This window comes from Misgurnus anguillicaudatus, chromosome 25 (assembly GCF_027580225.2).
Source record: "Misgurnus anguillicaudatus chromosome 25, ASM2758022v2, whole genome shotgun sequence".
NCBI lineage: Eukaryota > Metazoa > Chordata > Actinopteri > Cypriniformes > Cobitidae > Misgurnus > Misgurnus anguillicaudatus.
This window is the reverse complement of record NC_073361.2, coordinates 13,932,862-13,951,117: the sequence shown is the minus strand read 5'-3', so window position 1 is coordinate 13,951,117 and position 18,256 is coordinate 13,932,862. Positions and strand designations below refer to the sequence as shown.

At 39.2% G+C, this 18,256-nt stretch overlaps 1 protein-coding gene across 2 annotated transcripts in view; it reads right to left on the bottom strand.

Moving 5' to 3' along the window:
- The window catches only part of gli3 (GLI family zinc finger 3), a 155,145-nt gene that overhangs the window by 101,655 nt on the left and 35,234 nt on the right, over positions 1-18,256 (bottom strand). For both annotated transcript variants that reach the window (XM_073863700.1, XM_055181431.2), the window contains one exon: positions 15,915-16,088. In XM_073863700.1, the coding sequence (XP_073719801.1) occupies positions 15,915-16,047 (133 nt within the window). In that variant the 5' untranslated portion in view covers positions 16,048-16,088. The remainder of the gene's footprint in view (positions 1-15,914; positions 16,089-18,256) is intronic.

The window sequence follows — 18,256 nt, the reverse complement described above, 5'->3', positions numbered from 1 at the left end:
TCAATAATAAATTACTCATAATAATAAAGAACCTTTAATGGTTCTAAATAGAACCATCTAACTTTGATTCAAAGAACCCTTTGGGGTTCTTTTTAATGAACCCATTAAAGTGGTTCTATATTGAACCATTTGGGGGTTCCATATATGAAGCGGGTGATAGAACCATTTCTGGTTCGATATAGAACCATTTTTTTTAAGAGTGTAGCCTAAACATATATGAACTTTGCTATGATGCTTACAATTGTATACATTTTATTTTTAGTTTTGTATGCATTTTGTGTGTAAATGACATTAAAACATTTAACTGAAATTGAGCATCTTATTTTTTAGTTTGATGCCTATTTCGATTTTTCGAACACCAAAACAACACAAAAATAACTGACCGACTATTGGTACGTTTCCCAAACAACAACGTAAGTCACTGCTGAACCACCATAGTACATAGCTTTGTCGCACCTTCGACGTTCAAACCATGGTGGTTTAACAATATAGTTGATGATCCCACGTAGGAGGTGGAGTACTAATTAATCTATTCAGATAATTTTTATGATAAAATATTGTTGTAAATAACATACACTGCACCTGAAGACTGCTTTTGTGTTATCATGTTTTAGTTCTCTGTTGATTTATTTAAGATATTTTAGTCATTCGCAAGTTTCCTCTTATGTCACTCCTCCCGTGCACATATGCGCGCATTTCAAAAATATCGCTTTAATTCTACAAACTAAAAGACTTAAAAATGAATTTGTAGATTGATAGATATAGAACGCACTGCATGTTGCTTGCTTATTTAGTTCAAAAGCACAATCAATTTAAAAACACGGAATCATTAAACTATGCTTTAACGACGGACCTAGTTGGCCAACAATGTTTTGAGAAATGCACCCCTGCATTATCTCACAGGAATAAATTTGTACAAATTCATATAAAAATGTGCATTTGCAATAATGAAGACCTACCACATGCCCAACCTTACACGCAATGTTACTGGTGCGAAAGTAAATCGTATCGAAATGCGATCGCACAAATTCATATGAATTAAGCCCGGAGTATAGTCTGCTTTTTACGAATATGTGAACGTACGTATGTTTTGGAGTTTATTTTATTTGGCTTTTATGCCTACACTATGCCAGGGCTCAACGCAAATAATTTTTTATACTAAAAAAAAAGGTTTTCACTTGCCCTGCCAAAACTTTCACTGGCCCCAATAAAAAATGTCAGTGTCACATATTTAAAAATAATAATTCAAAAGTCAAATATTGCATAGTTTCTTTCGTCGTGTTTTCCCCAAGTGAATGTCAACTTCCAAGATGTTAAATAATATACATTGATGAAAATATATTTTAGTGACTGAGGGTGAAGCACTGGCCCAATCGGGCAAGTGACATTATTTTTTACTGGCCTGAACGTCTTACGCTTGCCTTGGGCCACCGGGCAGTACTTTATGTTGAGCCCTGTATGCACATTGTGACAAAATGCAATGCATCTCCTGGGCTACATAAAACATTCTCCTATAGGCAAGTCTACAATGTACAACCTTTAGCTACCTTATGAACTGTCATGAGATTGTGTTGGACTGACCTTCTGTTGAAGACCCTTTCAGTATTAAGTGAGGATTAGTGAAAATTTTACACATTTTTTGTACTACTGGACTGGACCATTTTCGAAAATGTTGAACAAAATTTTTTTTTTAAAAACAACAATTAGCTCACGGTAATTCCTTTGTAGGGTTTTTGCTCTGCATCACTCTATTGTGGGTAAATACATCCCAACTAGCGAGACTGGGATAGCAGAAGTCTTATTAAGACAGTTAACGGGAGCCGGATAATTAGACAGTTCAAAAGCACCTGCTTGCCGTCCCACAGGAGCTGGAATTTTCTGGCCTCTTCCCCTCCCCTCGCATTTAAAAGCATGTTAACTCCTATCAGAGGCTAGCAGGCTAATTTAACTTCTGACATTTGATATCTGAGGAATGAGAAGGATCAGCCGTTTAGCCGGAACGGGATTACCCCTCCATCCACCCCCGCTTCTCACCAGATCGTCCCCCACCCTGACGAGAAAGCCGTTCTCAGTCAGGCCAAATTCATTAATTTGTTCGCCGCTAAGCACTTTATCAATGACGACGAAATGGCGCTACACAAAGTGGAGCGCTGTCCCCCATGCTAGTTACTGAGAAGCGGACATTTCAGACCTAACGGGCCAACTGGTGAAAAGTGACAGCATGAGTTAGTTAATTAGTTTAGTCCTGCTTACTCTAGTTCACCATAATGTCTTTCTACAGTGTAATAAGAAACCTATCAAACAAAGGCAAGTTAGAAAATAGCTGCTTGTTTCATAATGACTTCGTAATTGAATATATAATCATATGATTTTTTTATTAACTCCTGTACATTGGTATCAGTCATTTGGTAGGCAAGAAGGAATCTTATGGAGGAAAATCTGCAGGATTTATTTACGCACGGTAAAATATATCACAACGAGCAAAAATAATACATGTGTATTGCTAGCTAAAGCATAAGTAGGTTAAGAAAACATTTAGTTCAGTGTGGGCCTGATCAAATAACTTCAGTAGAAAAAGCTACATTTTAGTTTAAAACACTAAACAATGATTTAAAAACCAATTTCCGGTATATGCTTAAAAAAACCACAAAGTCCAACGAGAGGACTGAAAGAATGAGCTTTAAGAAGAATAGGCCAAAAAATAAACTGGTGTGTGTTGTTCTGATGAATGTCTGGGCTTTGGCGTGAAAGCAGACAGCTTTAGGTGAAACCGTGTAATACACTGTAGGCCTTTGATGGTGCAGCTGTTGATGCGTACAGTTTCTCAGCTGCCCCGTTCAGACATAAGGCCCCTTTCTCAAGCCACCGTGACAATCAGAATTCCAACCTACAAGCCAAACCTCGTAAAAATAACACGAAAATCAAGATTCCAAACCACAAGTCTGAAACCATTAAAATAACATGACAACCCCAAAAATGCCACGTGACACCAAAATTGGTGTTGATCGGTTCAACCGGCTCCATATGTGACTAATAAAGTCATCTTGCACGTGTAAAATTACGAATAAGCGAAAAAAATGTGTTCGTACCGAGCAATCTTGGTATTTTTAATTTTGCGAGTTCATTCCAGTCAAAGACGACAACACCTGCTAAAGATTATCCTGATTTATTAGTCACTGTTCAGAACTTTTTAACTGGCGTAATCATGCATTTTATAATCCACTAGAAATGCGCTTCGGGCCAGTTTCTTCAGATTTAAAAGTCAGAGGTGAAAAAAAAATGTGTTATGGTCTAACTATTTATATAGAAACTTTAGACAATAAAGTGATAAGGGTTAGCTGGTTTGTGAATGAGTAAGAGTTTGAGCGCCATCTTTATCAAAAATCCACTCACTGTTCAAGATAGACATGTGCATGCAAAATTCAGACTGACAGCAGAGTTATTCACATCTTTTGGTTGCACCTTATTTTACAAAACAAAGTGCATTTACAGTGTATTTACCCAACAGATACTGGTAAATCCATGTACTTACTGTGGGTTAGGGTTCGGGGTGTTATGTAGTAATTATGCAGATTTAACAATAAGTATGTACAAGTGAAACTGGACTGTAAAATAAAGTGCTACCCCTATTTTACTCTTCTTCTGAGAACTATATACAAAGTATGTACTAGGTATATAACAGCATACGTTTAAAAACACGCTGGCACAATTTTTATGGTCAGGAATGGTCAAGCTTCCAAATGCACTTCTTTCAAGTTTCCCTTTGGCACTGCATGCCAACACTGTCAGACACTAACTTGACTGTTTGCCTAACCAACCATCAACACTCAAAATGCACTGCCAAACTTTGAAATGAGTTTAATAAAACTATAATAATCAATAGCTCATTAGTTTCTAAGAAAAGAAAATGGCTTTTTTGAGCTCCTTAAAAATTACTGGTTTTGAACCTAGAAACCAGCACACTTTCTTAGGAAATGGTAAATATGGGTTTAATAGCGAAACAGACCCACCAAAGTCACATAGTCAACCCAAACCCACATAATTAGATCCACCCATACATACGGCTCAATGTTATTGTAATGAGATACACATCTCGGTCATCAATCCTATAGTCACTCCTTATATCTCCAAAGGCATGGCTTTGAATTCTCCTAAACCGATTTCCTACGAGGACCAGTCTCTGTGCTTTATCTCTAACTTTTGCTTTCTAGTTAAGTTCCTTTCTGTCCCACATCAATCATTTAACTGGCATTTAACTGTGTACGCCAACATATCTGCAATGAAGCCCTTACGTAGTGTGTGTCTTTTTAGTCCATTAATGAGTTAACCAATGACGGTTGGTTAAATAAATATAACATCATAGCACAAGCCATGCAGGAAATGATGTCGCTGTTGTCACATCAAAATCACAGTGGTACATCGGAAAGAGAAACGTGTCTTAAAGCAGTATTTTTATAATGCTCTTTCTCCTTGGACCCACGCTGAGCAGAGGCAGAGCCAGAATTACACAAAGGTACCATTGATGAAGAGCCGGGTGTAAAACAAGCCAGTCTGCCCCACTAAAAACCCACTGAAATGAAGTCATGAGGTTGCCAAATTATTCACAGGAAAGACAGGACACTCTGTGTGTATGTGTGTGCCTAATGCAGTTTTTAAACACACTGTAATTTAGAAATCTGTCACATTTAATTATTCAAACTTTTTTGTTGAAGAATTACAAATGTCAGGGTACAGCAGGTAATCTACTTTATAAAAGTTTGTATAGGACTTTTGTGCAATTTTCAACAGAATTGTATGAATAACTGTGATAAGGCAGTAAATAGTTTTTCCAATTACAGTGGCTACTGGAATTGAACTAACAAACAAAAAAACAAAAAAACTTTAAAGTACCCCTGTGGTTAAAATCAAGTTTTATTGTTCTTTACATGTGGTGTTTTTAATAAGACAAACTATGTACAAATTCATCATTCAACAGCATTGCTGAGTATTTCTCCATAAAATTGGAGTTTTGCAAAGACAATAGCCGTTTCTCAATACCAAGTACACCAAACTCGGACTTGTGTCCTTTGTAGTTCGAACTTGCAAGTTCAGACTCGGAAGAACGAACTCCTGACGCGAAATGCATTCTGGGAAACTTCGCTGTCATAAGTCCACAAAAGTCTCCTCTGATGCATCCTCGATAAAATGGGCGGATCAAGAACACATCCGGAGATTTCATGTGAACTTGGGCTTGATGCGAACTTTGAACAGTACTTGGGACGCGACTGATGACGTTTCACAAGTCCACAAGAACGCAAGTACAGACAAGAACGCATATTGAGAAACGGCTTATCTCTTTCCGGCGGTTTAAAATCTGGTCAGAAACATGAAACCAATCACATCATCACAACTGAACGAGTGGATTAATAGTATGAGTCATAGATATTATTAGAATGCTTCAGCATTGCTTCTGTGATGCTCACATGTGCTGTGTGAATGCTCTAACCTGTTAACATTAATGCTAAAACAATTGCATTGTGCAGTATGCATTAAAACCGGACTTAGCAGTTATGCATCTGAAACTGACGAATGTAGCATCTATGTACATATATATCTATGGTCCGAGGTGGTGCAAAAGAGTGAAGTGTTGGGAGTAACGCATTACAAGTAACGTGCATTACGAAATAATATTACTTTTCTGAAGTAACGAGTAAAATAAAGCATTACTTTATATATGTACACATTAATATTTGAGTTACTTTTAAAAAAAAAATAATGCAAGTTACTTTTCAGTTTAATTAATAGTCATGTAGAATCACGCACTCTTATGGTGCGCGCCTTAGCAGAAGCAGTTTGAATCCGAAACGTAGATGGCAGGCCAGAGCTTGACATTTTTGTGATGGAAATATGCAGTTTCTGAATGCAAAACTTCTCAGTCATAAAAACAAGGCCTAAAAGAGATCAAGCCTCAGCCAAGTAAGAAAAAGTAACGCAAAAGTAACTTAAAAGTAACGTTAGTATTACTTTCAATAAAAAGTAACCAAGTAACGCAATTCGTTATTTTTTGGGGGGAGTAACTTAATATTGTAATCCATTACTTTTAAAAGTAACTTTCCTCAACACTGGCGGGGACTAATTAGCATATTTATATCTAAGGTCCGAGCTGTGCGGGTGAGTAGACGCGGGGACAAATGTGCATATTTACAAATCTGTGTATACTAAATGAGGCACACAAAATTACATTTAAGCTATTTTTAAGCATGACGAAATTATGACTATTATTCACTACAGGGGGACTTTAAAAAGCTCAAAAAGGTTTAGTCCCAAGCAAACACAAAATTCAATTCAGTAAAATGAAAATGAAGCTTATTTTTTTCTCACATATTGAAAAAAACATGCATTCCCCAAAGCCTTTTTCATTCGGATCAAATTTAATAACGTTTATACAGTCCCTACATATATACAGTTGGGTTTACGCTCCAGAATGAGAGAATAAACAATTTATACAAGTAACTCTATGACCTTCAGTGTCTCTACAGAATTGCTTTGCACGAGCTGGCAACCGCAGCATTGATTGTCTACACAAGTGGGGCTTGCCCTGGTTCAAACTGTACGTCCTTATAGTGTAATCACAGATACTCTGACTGCCTGCTATAAGGATGTTTCTTTCAAACGTCTGCTCCCTCTTCGGCAGGCCGCATGCTCCGTTCTTTGCTAAATCGATCTCTTTTTAGATGCTCGGTTAGCTAACTGAGTGTTGGCGTACCAGGGCCGGCAATTACGCGAACCGAGCTCTTATCCGATAAAGACAACAAATGGATGGTTTGACACTCCCTCCCCTCAGCTGGATGAGAGAGGAGAGGTTCTGACTGACAAGAATACAGCTCACCTCATCAACTCGGTTCTCTAACTGTCAATAATGACCAAACGCGCACACACATTACCTGAGCTATTTACTGAAAGATGAAATGGGGAGGTAGGGCAGGGGGGTCTGTTTCTAATCAATCATTGAAAATCACTGTCATACTTCACAGGTCTTTGATCTGGGCTCGCAGCGAGGGGCGCTACAGCTAGCTGAGAGGTGACGGATGGAGAGATAACAGGAAAGCGTTTATACATTATAGCATGATGGACAGGTAAGGAAAACATGTAGATCAGTAAACACTTGAGTAGCAAAACATAAAGAAAACTAAGATAGGATATTAAAGACAAAAAAGTAAGATAGCATAATAAATGTTGTTGTTGGGGTCAGAACTCTAACTGTACATTACTGTTTATTGGTGTACTAAGAAATGACTTTTAAATTAGGCACTGTGTCCACCGGAGCGTTTTTTTCCTGCGGCTGGCACTCACGTTTTCCAGCCTTATCTTGTGAAATTATGTACCTATTCACGTAACTTTTTGATTCTTTTTCGTGATACTGTCACGAATGTCCGCGTTTTTCATGACCGTATTACGAATTTCTGTTTACGTGTCATTGTCCTGTGTTGGTTACTTAGCTGTTTTGTCCTATTTTCTTACCATTGTCGCTTCGTTTTGGGGTTAGATTTACATAAAATGACATCCTTACCCAAACCCAACTCTAACCCTAATGCCAGGCGACAGCGGTTTAAAAATCAGAAAATATAAAAAAATTATCAGAAAAAATAGTATAAACCACTCCTTAAGGTGACATCCTAACGCAAACACCAAATCTAACCCTAAACCGAAGCGACGATGGTTTGAAAATAGGAAAAAGCAGCTGAGTATCCAATATGGGACAATGGACACGTAAACAAAAACTCGAGATACGGTCACAAAAAAACATGGAAATTCGTGACAGTATCACGAAAAATAATCAAAAATTTATGTGACTATAGATACGTAATTTCGTGAGACTGGGTAGCGTTTTCTGCGTTAAAATAATTGGTGGACACAGGGCCTTATGCTGTGTACACACCAAACACGAATAATCGCATTCCATTCTCTAGATTACTCACGGGATTTAACTGCCTGTCATGTACATTTTTCTCTTGAGTTGAATTTTTTCAAGTAGTGCGTGTTTTAACGGCATTCGCGCCACCTAATTCGCGTCATTCGTAGCCCCCATCCAAGTTCATGTCTATTAGCGTCTTTGCATTGAGTTTGTATGTAAACTACTAGCGTAAATCATTGAAATTACGTTTGGTGTGTACGTCCCATCAGACATGACTTGGAGGCGGGGTTTTGGAAAGAGGATGTAAGACTAAAGTCGCCAAAATGTTTTCTTTTCCGTTACCTGTTTTTTTATCTCAACGTTGTTAAGAGACAAATTCTAATTTCTAATTTGTGATTTATGCTTAAAATGGGTCCAAACCCTTTTCTTCTAGTTTTATCTGCGCTACCTCATCCTGGTGAGAAGGTGCGGAGGTAAATAAAGGGAGGAAAAAAACAGAATGTGCAAGATAAGTACCTTTACTTTTTTTAAGTTTTATAGCATGCAATAGAGGTCTATTCCTGGAGAGACTCCTACAGCGAAAAACAATACCACTCAATTTAAGTAACTTCTTCCCAGGGTCCCTCGCTTTCTATTCCAGACACAAATCCTGAACCCCTGCAGCTCATCATTGAGTTTATGAGAAACATCTGAGCATGAGTTTTCTCCACAGCACTGCTCTCTGAATCCGAGGTCGTACCAAATCCAGGATCATTTGAAATGAGAATGCGTGTGTATGTGTTTGCGTGTGAAGGGCAGGGGTCGCCGAGGGCCTCTCCACCTCTGTACCAGCAGGGCCCAAGCTAATCCCTGTCCCGAGGCCCCAAAAAGACGTCACCCTCTGCCAGCCGCCTGGCCGTCTCCCTGCTGCTTCAGGAAATGAGCTACAGAGCCGCAGCCAGGAGGATACTGGCAGACTCGAGGCCAGCAAGGAGAGACTCTGTCTGGGCTGCAGGGATACAGTCATCCTCCCCTCCCCATTATGTCCCCCGCCGGAGCTACAGGACCGTGACCCAGACAATGCTAAAGAATTTCAGCTGCATTCTCTATGAGCCGAGCCAGAATACCAGAAGAGAGGGGCAGAGGCGGCGTGGAGTAGAGGGACACTAAGAGCATAAAAGTTTTAGAGGTGTGTGTGTATGTACTCTTAAAAATTAAGATCCCAAAAATGACTGCATGGTTCTAAGAAGAACCTTAAACATCCACAGGTGTATAAAAAATGTAAGTATAAAAGGGTAAGAAAGAAATATTTGCTTTTTAGGGAATCAAAAATTATTTTCCTATGACATCGCTTTTATGTGTGTTTTTGTATATGAGAACAATATTAAGAATACAAGAATTGTTAATATATTATACTGGAGTATAGACAAAAATCTTTAATTTGATTCTTTACACAAACTTTTAACCCTCAGTATTAAACTTGCGCACTGCACACAGTTTGTGCTTTAAACAAAAATCTACATCTTAAATAAAGAAATACTTATGCATATTATGTTAAATCCTTAAAAAGTTCCTTTCTTAAAACTAAATGAAACACTGAACAAACAAAATAAATGTGAATCACTAGTAAATTTTGTGCCTTTGTCTAAATATTATCGCTTTCCATGTGCTAACAAAATTAACAAATGAACATTACAGAAACATTTACACTGATGTTTACGTGTTTCCAAGAGAGAGGAATGACAGGAGCATAAGGGAGGTGCAGAACAGCAGGACAGAGTGTCGAAACGGTTGATTATGAGTCCCATCAAGTGATCAATGATTTCATTAATAAGACGGATCATACAGCCGTCACCGTGGTGACACCAGCGTGAAAAATGATCCCGCAGCACATTTACCAAACCCTCCCTCCCGGGAATACCGGAATTACCCACCCCATGCACACACACGTCCATTCAATAATTCCCGTTAGTGTAACAGCCCTACACAGAGCAGAGGGGGGGCAGGTCGGACGGGACGAGAAATGAAAGGCTCGTCATAATGAACGCTTCTGAGAAGGAGAGAGAAAGGAAGAGGAAAAGAGAAAATCCATTTTGAGGCCCCATTTTCAATTAGACTCCACAAGCTGTTATCACAGGTGTCGCAGAATAGGGCGAGCGAGGAAGAGTGGCTGCTATCCGCCTGCTGAAATGAACCCTTATCTGCGCGCCACAAAGATGGGCCTGGACAGACTATCTGTAAATTACTTTCTGGCCGCGCTGCTAACAGGAACTTTATTTCTGTCAGATGACATTTGCCTCTATTTGCTGTTGATCATTTAAATGCCTGCCTAAAAAGAAGGACGATGCCTTTGAATCTCGCTCTTTCTGCCCTTTTTATTCTTTTCATGGGTCTGTCTTTTCTCTGTTAAGTGCTATTATTGCTTTTCGGCAATCTCGAAATACATTCAGGCTAAACTGTGCTCTTGGTCACAGGGTGGTTTTCCGGACAGGACTTATCCTAGTCACTAAAATGCATGTTTGATCTGCCTTAATTTAAAAACATCTTGCACTGACATATCTTAACATATATCGGTGCCATTGTTTGGTCTCGAAATGCACAAAAGTAATGTTTTTATGTAACAATATAACTAACATATAGCCTAGTCCTGGATTAGTCTAAACCCTGTCCCAGAAACTGCCCCGACATTGGCACACTGTATAATCAAAAAAGAAAAGAAAATCTGCTTCTGTTGTAAGATCTGAAACAAGATACCATCACCCAATCTGGAACCGTTCCATCTGTTTTCACCACAGAACAACAAGCCAGGAAGATCGGCTGCAAATCGGCCCTTAAAAAGTCCTGGTCTCAAACCCAAAACCAGCTAAAACCAGTGGATAATGCCCACACCAAGTAAAGTTTCAAAAACAAATAAGTTGGAAAAGGACTAGATACCACAAATGAGTTGTATGCATATATGCGTTTCAAGAACAGTAATACGGCTTCAGTCATTAACATGTGTAATGGATTGCTGTGAATTTATTTATCATATACATTAAAACTTTCCATAACTGCATAAAGACATCAAATCAAACCATTTTAATACTTTGTATAAAAAGTGTCCTTAAAACTTGGAAGACTTGTAAACAAATCCATGATTATTTGTGAGCAGGTCATGAAGTAACATGGCTATTTGCGAAACATGCTATATACTTTCCTGGCAAAACTCCAAACTCTCTTCCCTCCTTTTCCCTCGCTCTGTTTTTCATACTTCCTTCAATCTCGTTCATTTCATCCATAAAAAGTTCAAGAAACCAACAGTCCTGTCAGTATCTTTCTCTCTACCTATCTCTTTCTCTCTTTGAATGGCAGGTGCCTTTTTGCTCCTTTTTAATTAACAAATTATCCCATGACGACTGGGTTTATTCAGTCCAAGCGCATGAACATCCCTCTCCCTCCTTCTTTCTCTCTTTCTCTCTCTCCCTCTCACGGTCCAGGCAGCAACAATAGAATCAGGAGACTTAGTGGTCCACCTGCCTAGCAAATGATGTGAGTTGAGGAGGAGGGACTCCCCCCTTCCTTTGCCCCTTCCAAAGAGGACCAATCAGGCCATTGTGGTGGCACAGTCGGTTCCTTTGAGCTGTCAGGCCGGGGGAGCGGGTCCACAAATGAATGGCGCGCGGGCCTGCGCCAGTCTTTAGCTAACCATGTGGGAATGCTCCCTACCAAGCCTGCACAATTACACACCGCGCCTAAACTTTTTCAGAAACTTTTGGGACAGAGCTAAGAAAGAAAAGTATTGGGGTAAAGGAAAAGGTATCACTTAACAACAAATGTGTATTTTATTCGTTTAACGTACATTACCAATCGTTCAATTTCGGATTAAATTGAACTTTATTTAAACTTTTGGATTTATTTAATCTCTTACAAGCTGCTCTTTCTTAAAATTGTTCACTTTATCAAGCCTGTACTTTATCTTCCTTTGTCTAAATCTCCTCTCCTTCAAATTCTCACTGTAATATTTGGGGTTTTCCCTTTCGCACATTGCGAGGATGTGCCTAGCCTGATCTAGGATCAGTTACGATCTTTATCCAAAAGGCTAATAATGCACCACCACGGCATGATCCAGGATCATGGCTGATCCAGGAACTGTAAAAGAGGTGGGACAATCAGCCAATGCCACTGTTGGGCTCTTTACAATTGCCTTTTGTTAGTCTTGAGGGGGCGGTCCGGGCGACACGGGTTAAAGTTGACGGGGGTTTAGGTTACATCAGATAAGAGGTTATGAGTATTGGGAGACCAAGAGAATGCAGGGTAATTATAACCACACCAGGAATGTGTAAGCTATCTTATGGCTGTGGTAAAACCCTTTAGAGAGCAGGTCTAGGGCTGTTGTGATGGATAGCTCATTACGGTTCTGTTGAGAGCTTGCGGTCAGGGCTGCGCACTTGAACCATAGCTTATGAGAAGATGAAAACTTTCTAACATCTGTCTGTCAATTTACGTTTTTTCTTTAAAACACAACTTCTACAAAACAAAGCCAAACAGTGCAATTCAACAAATAAAAATCAGAAATTAAATCTCATCGAGGTCTCAGTTGTTTATTTTACACAGCAATGACAATAAGCCAATGGAGAAATCCTTTCTTTAAAAAACTCGGTGTCTCAAATGCAATGCTTGGTCAGACACCAAAGTCAAATATTTCGAATATTTTAAAATGATTAAAAATATAAACTTTAAATCAGTGTTATAGCTGCATTTTTTTTTTATATGTAAACAACTGTCTTGCATTTCAGTTTTTATTGCTTCTAAGGAATTTTAGGAGAAACATCTGAGACATGCTTGATGAAACATAACTTAAAACATTCAAACATTTTATTCGATGTGTGTTCACTGGGTACTAAACTCATGACCTTGGCATTTTCATGGCGCTTTTCTATTGCATAGTACCCCACGGTTTGGGTCAGCTTTCTACTGGGTGCAGTTCGTAGTACCCATACTTTTTTTTGGTACCACCTTGGTCGGAGTTCCAAGTGACCCGAGCTGATACCAAAACGTGGCGCGAAAACACTGTAGATCACTGATTGGTCTGAGAGAATCATCACTACTAGCGTTATCGCTATAATGTAAAAGATTAGCAAGATTAGCTTGCGCTAAACTTGTTGTCATCTGTGCTTTGCTGTAAGTTCCCAAACTCCCTTTTAGCGATGAAAAACATCCACAGGTTGTGAATCACAAACACCAAAGCATTTTTTCCAGACTTGCAGTTTGTGGCGGCACATTCGCGACACGCACGTTCGCATATATGCTTAAATGCCACTTAAATGAGGCTCAGCGGAGCGCGTCGACTGATGCCACGAGTGTTTGTACAGAAACTGTCATGTGAGACCGGGGTAGTGATAAACGCGATGTGCAAACATCTATTTGTGGTGGTCAATTTAAATTTTGTGGCGAACTGAGAAATAAATAAATGTATGGGAATGTACAACGACGCTCTCACTTGTATGATGTCACAGCAGTAGGCAGCGCAAATATAACGACACGCCTATAATCCCTCCCACTGCGAAGTGTTACTAAACTCGATGGAAAAGCTAACCAAGCCAAAGTGAGGTTTGCTGACCCGACCTGACCCAAAACAAACTGTGGGGCACTATGCAATAGAAAAGCGTCAATAGTGTCATGCTCTACCACTGTAGCTGTGAAGACCTGAAGGTGCATTTCGTGACCACTGAAATCTGATGTAATCCATCATAACTTGGTTATTTGAATATCAGAAACATGTTAAAACGCACTGTGGATGCCCTTCTATGTCATAAACCATTTGCGAGTCCTGTGGCATGTTGAGGGTGATGGTATTCATTTGAAAGTCAACCCCCCGGGTCTCTCCCATGAGTGTGGGACTGAATCCCGGGCCAGATGATCACTGCAGCAAACTTTCTAAGACAAACCTTATGTTGTTCGGAGGAGTAATTACCCTCGCATTACAGAGAAAAATCCACAATCAGTAAGCCAAATTACATCCATGCTTTTTCCACAACAGTACCGCTCTATCCCCATCTCTAACCCCCCCCAAACCCCTGCCCCTCCGCCTCTAATTAATGAAAGAGAGCTGGCCATCTGGGAATGAATAACAGTGAGAGAGCAAGGAAAAGATTGAGAGGAGAGAGAGCTCATAAGAGCAATTAACAGTGCCCTCCTTCACAAAAAAGGAAATTCTTATGCTGACTTCCTGCCATATCACCAGAGGCTTTCATATGGAGTGGTACAAACCGACCACTCATCAACCAGGACACACACTCGAACACATCCACGACATATTATTGTAGAAGTGTTACTAAACTCGATGGAGAAGAAGAATTGTAAAAAGAATATAGAAGATTGTAGAAGAATATAAAAAACACCATTGCTGGAAACTCAACTTTAAAGATGGAAACTCATTTTAAATGGTTTCCGGCTTGTCTGCACTCCTAAAATTAAAGGTTCCTTGTTGAGCTGTATAGTGCCATAAGAAACTGCAACATCCACAGAAGCTTTTTTGTTTTACAAAAGTTTGAAGAAGAAAAGGATCCATTAAAAGGTAGGATAGAAATGCTTCTTTTAAGAACCTTTGACTGAATGGTCTTTGGGGAAACAAAAATGACATTGCTGTGAAAAACCATTTCAGCACATTTATTTTTAGGAGTGCAAGTTAGAGTAAAATGCTGGACAACCACCCAGTGCATGTAGTTTCAGCCTGGTTGACCATCTTGGAACAAATCGCTAGAGCTTGTAGTCCATTATAGACCATCACAAATCGGCCTGTTACTAAAACCAATCCAACCGTCTTTAGATGAACTTCAAAAGAACTTTATTAACCCCTAGGAGCCATGTGGAGTACCTCTTTGAAGGATGGAAGCACTTTTTGAGGTTTAAAGTCAGAAGTCGTTCCCTGATCCCTGTTTTCTACCATTATAAAGCTCGATAGAGCAAGGACATTTACTAAATGTGTTCATCAGAAAGATGATGGATATATGTATTCAGTATTGGGGAAAGTTACTTTTAAAAGTAACGCATTACAATATTAAGTTACTCCCCAAAAAAGTAATTAATTGCGTTACTTAGTTACTTCTTATGGAAAGTAATGCTTATGTTACTTTTAAGTTACTTTTGCGTTTCTTTTTCTTACTTGGCTGAGGCTTGATCTCTTTCAGGCCTTGCAGGTGGTTTTACGACTGAGAAGTTCTGCATTCAGAAATTGCATATTTCCATCGCAAAAATGTCAAGCTCTGGCCTGCCATCTCCGTTTCTGACTCAAACTGTTCCCGCTCAGGCGCTTACGCATAGAGTGCGTAAATCTACATTAATACGTTCAGTTTAATGCAGTACATTGTTTTTTTACATCAAATTAATTAAACTGAAAAGTAACATGTAATAAGTAATATGTACAGTTATAAAGTAATGAGTTACTTTACTCATTACTTCAGAAAAGTTATATTATTACATAATGCACGTTACTTGTAATGTGTTACCCCCAATAGTGTATGTATCTCAAATTGCTTGAGGGTGAGTAAATCATGGGGTAATTTTGATATATGGCTGAAGTATCCCTTTAAGGATTCTCATATCACCGTGATGCCATAGAAGAACCATTTTTGGTTCCACAAAGAACCATTTCTTTTTACAATCTAAAAAGCTTTTTTGTAAAAGAAAGGTTCTTTGGATGGTAAAGGTTCTTTATGAAACCATTTAGCCAAAAATGGTTCTTCTATGGCATTTTGAAACAGCATTATTTGCGCAAAACTTTTGGCTATTTTTCAGCAGGTTTCATGTTTCCCATCTGCCAATGGTAGGCCAAGCAGCTAATGTTACTAGCTCAGACTGGTATACGTTCTGAGCAATATTTCGATAGAGCTACAGTGTTTATTCTTCATGGGAAAAAAAATGCATATGGTTTAATAATTGTTTTTGCATACATAAACTAGAAAAAGTGTTACACACAGCAACTTTAACAATGCAAAACAATTCAGAGAAATCGAATAGAAGAACAGAAGTTTGAAGTACAGAGAAGTCGCAAAAGATGTACCGTTCGAGGTAGTGCTGGAGGCCACAGCCTTCTCACTGATGTCTGTACGGGTGGAAGTGCTCTTGGTGGCTAAGATACTCTCCACCTTCTTCTTCTTCTCCACTGCAGAACTGGTCTGGGACTGGGTTTCCATGACGACTGAGCATTCCTCAGTACCTCATCAAGACAGGATGCCTGCGGGATCATGTAAAGACGAGGGCAGAGGTCAATGGTGGGAGTAACAGGCAACTTTTTTGTGTGACATTAGGTTAATAAAAAGAAAAATAATGCACCAATAATTACCCAAATAACATCTATTATCGGCCCTTGTGCATTCATTCATACATCGATTTTGGGGTCTTATCTCTTACTGGACTTTCCTTTCTACAACTCTGTACAGAAAACAGTCATAAAATGACTCTACATATGCTGCGTTATTTTCAACCGAGGGCTGGGACGAACCCAGCTGTTGGGTAAAATTAACCCAGAAAATGTTTTTATTTGACCCAACAATAGTTGTTTCTATTTGAAACAACCCAGCATAGGTTACATTATTATACAATGGGTAGGGTTTGTCCCATTTTGACCCAATGTTGAATTGACAATAACACAGCATTTTTAGATTCATTTATTTCTGTAGGTCAATTTGTTTTCACTTTAAAGAAATAATATCACAAATTCTGCCTTCGAGAGTTTATGAAAGAGCTCTAATTGATGGAAATCTAAAGTCTGTATGTCTGTTGGGATCAATTGTAACGTTTATGTAATGAAAGTGTTTTAATTACCGAACAATATTTCTAATTGTCTATTTCTAAGTCTCTGACAGGAGTCGCTTACAAGAGTAATATGAAAGTAGCTGTCTGAGGTTTACAACACAGCTATTCAACTTTGGAGTGCTTGAATCTCCAGAGGAGAGGTGTAACCATGCTGAATGAAAGAGGAGGGGGGTGCAGACAAACACAGTTAGCTTTGTTTGTTTAGGGGCTTTTTTTCCACAACCACTTGAGTCTGTGTGTTCACTTTCAGCTCAACACAACATCTGCTACCAATCCTGGTTTACCAAAAAGAAAAAAATGGAACAACAAGCATGCAATTATCAAGAGTTCTGATTTCATTTCGTGGTTGTTTGTTTTTCCCGCAAAGAAACGTTTGCTTTTGATTTATTAATTGAGATAAATAAAAGTTGACAGAAAGGAGTGTCTGGTCAGGCAGTTCTTTTAAGTTCATAGTCATGCTGGCACTTTGGAAATCTGTGTCACGAAAGAGAAAAAACTCCCAAACGTCTGACTCACATTACAGCACATCTAACAGGGGAGCAAAGGTAAAGAGAACTAAAAAGAGATAGACAGACACAGACTCCCTCGACACTTTCATCAAGCTGCTTTTGACTTGTAGCTGGTTTGTCAGTGTGAAAATGTCTGAATTGCACAGTTCACTTCATCATCCCCAATTTACCAAAAATGGAAAAGGTGAAAGAAAACGAGTCATAAAACAAGGTAAACTGAAGATATGGACTAAGTAGATGAAGGTTTGGAGAGAAATTGGGATTTACACATTCCTGTGGACAAGCAAATACAGCAAGCTTGGGTCCATTCAAGCATGGCTGAAGTTTCTTTTGTGTGCTCTATGGGGCGGCCAGCCGTTCAACTTCACCAATTAAGACTTGGACCTTTTCACCCATAATCCCATTGACCTGCTCTGTGCCGTCTAATCCCACAGGTGTTCAGAAACCCCTTGTTCTTCACCCAACTCCACCCTTCCCCCATAAACAACACTCCTTTAGTTATACTTTCACCTTGTCTTTCTTCTAATCTTTCTTATATCCAGCGTTGATGATAAATGTAAATTCATCCTTAGATCATTGCATTGATCAGAGGTTGCTGTTTAAAGCCTTTTGAGTGTTTGTGCACACACTTTGAATGTGTGGGTCATTATGTGCGCATGCGCATGAGTGTGTGCACGGAAAACTGCTCAGTGTCTTCTTGAACTTGACTTGTTTACTATTGTTTGAATGTTAACATTTGTAAAGCCTTATTTATAGTCGTGCGTAAGCGCTACGGCGTATGTTATGTGTAGCCTGTGCGTAGCCTGACGTGCACCTCGGAAAACTTTTAACAGCGCGTAAGTTCTATGTGGACTGCAAGCGCTGTGATTGGTCCACCAAAGCCCCTCCCGTAAGGTAAAAAACTCCATCATAGGTATTTCTGTTTGCGACGGTGAAAACAAAGATGGGCCAATTTGAGGAATGATTTAACTCAAACTGCAACAAAAGTCGCTGTTTATTTACTTCCATCATTGCTGGTCTTCTCAAATCATACACAAGTTGCTGTTTCTTCTTCGTTTGTGGGTTAACTTGCCAAGCT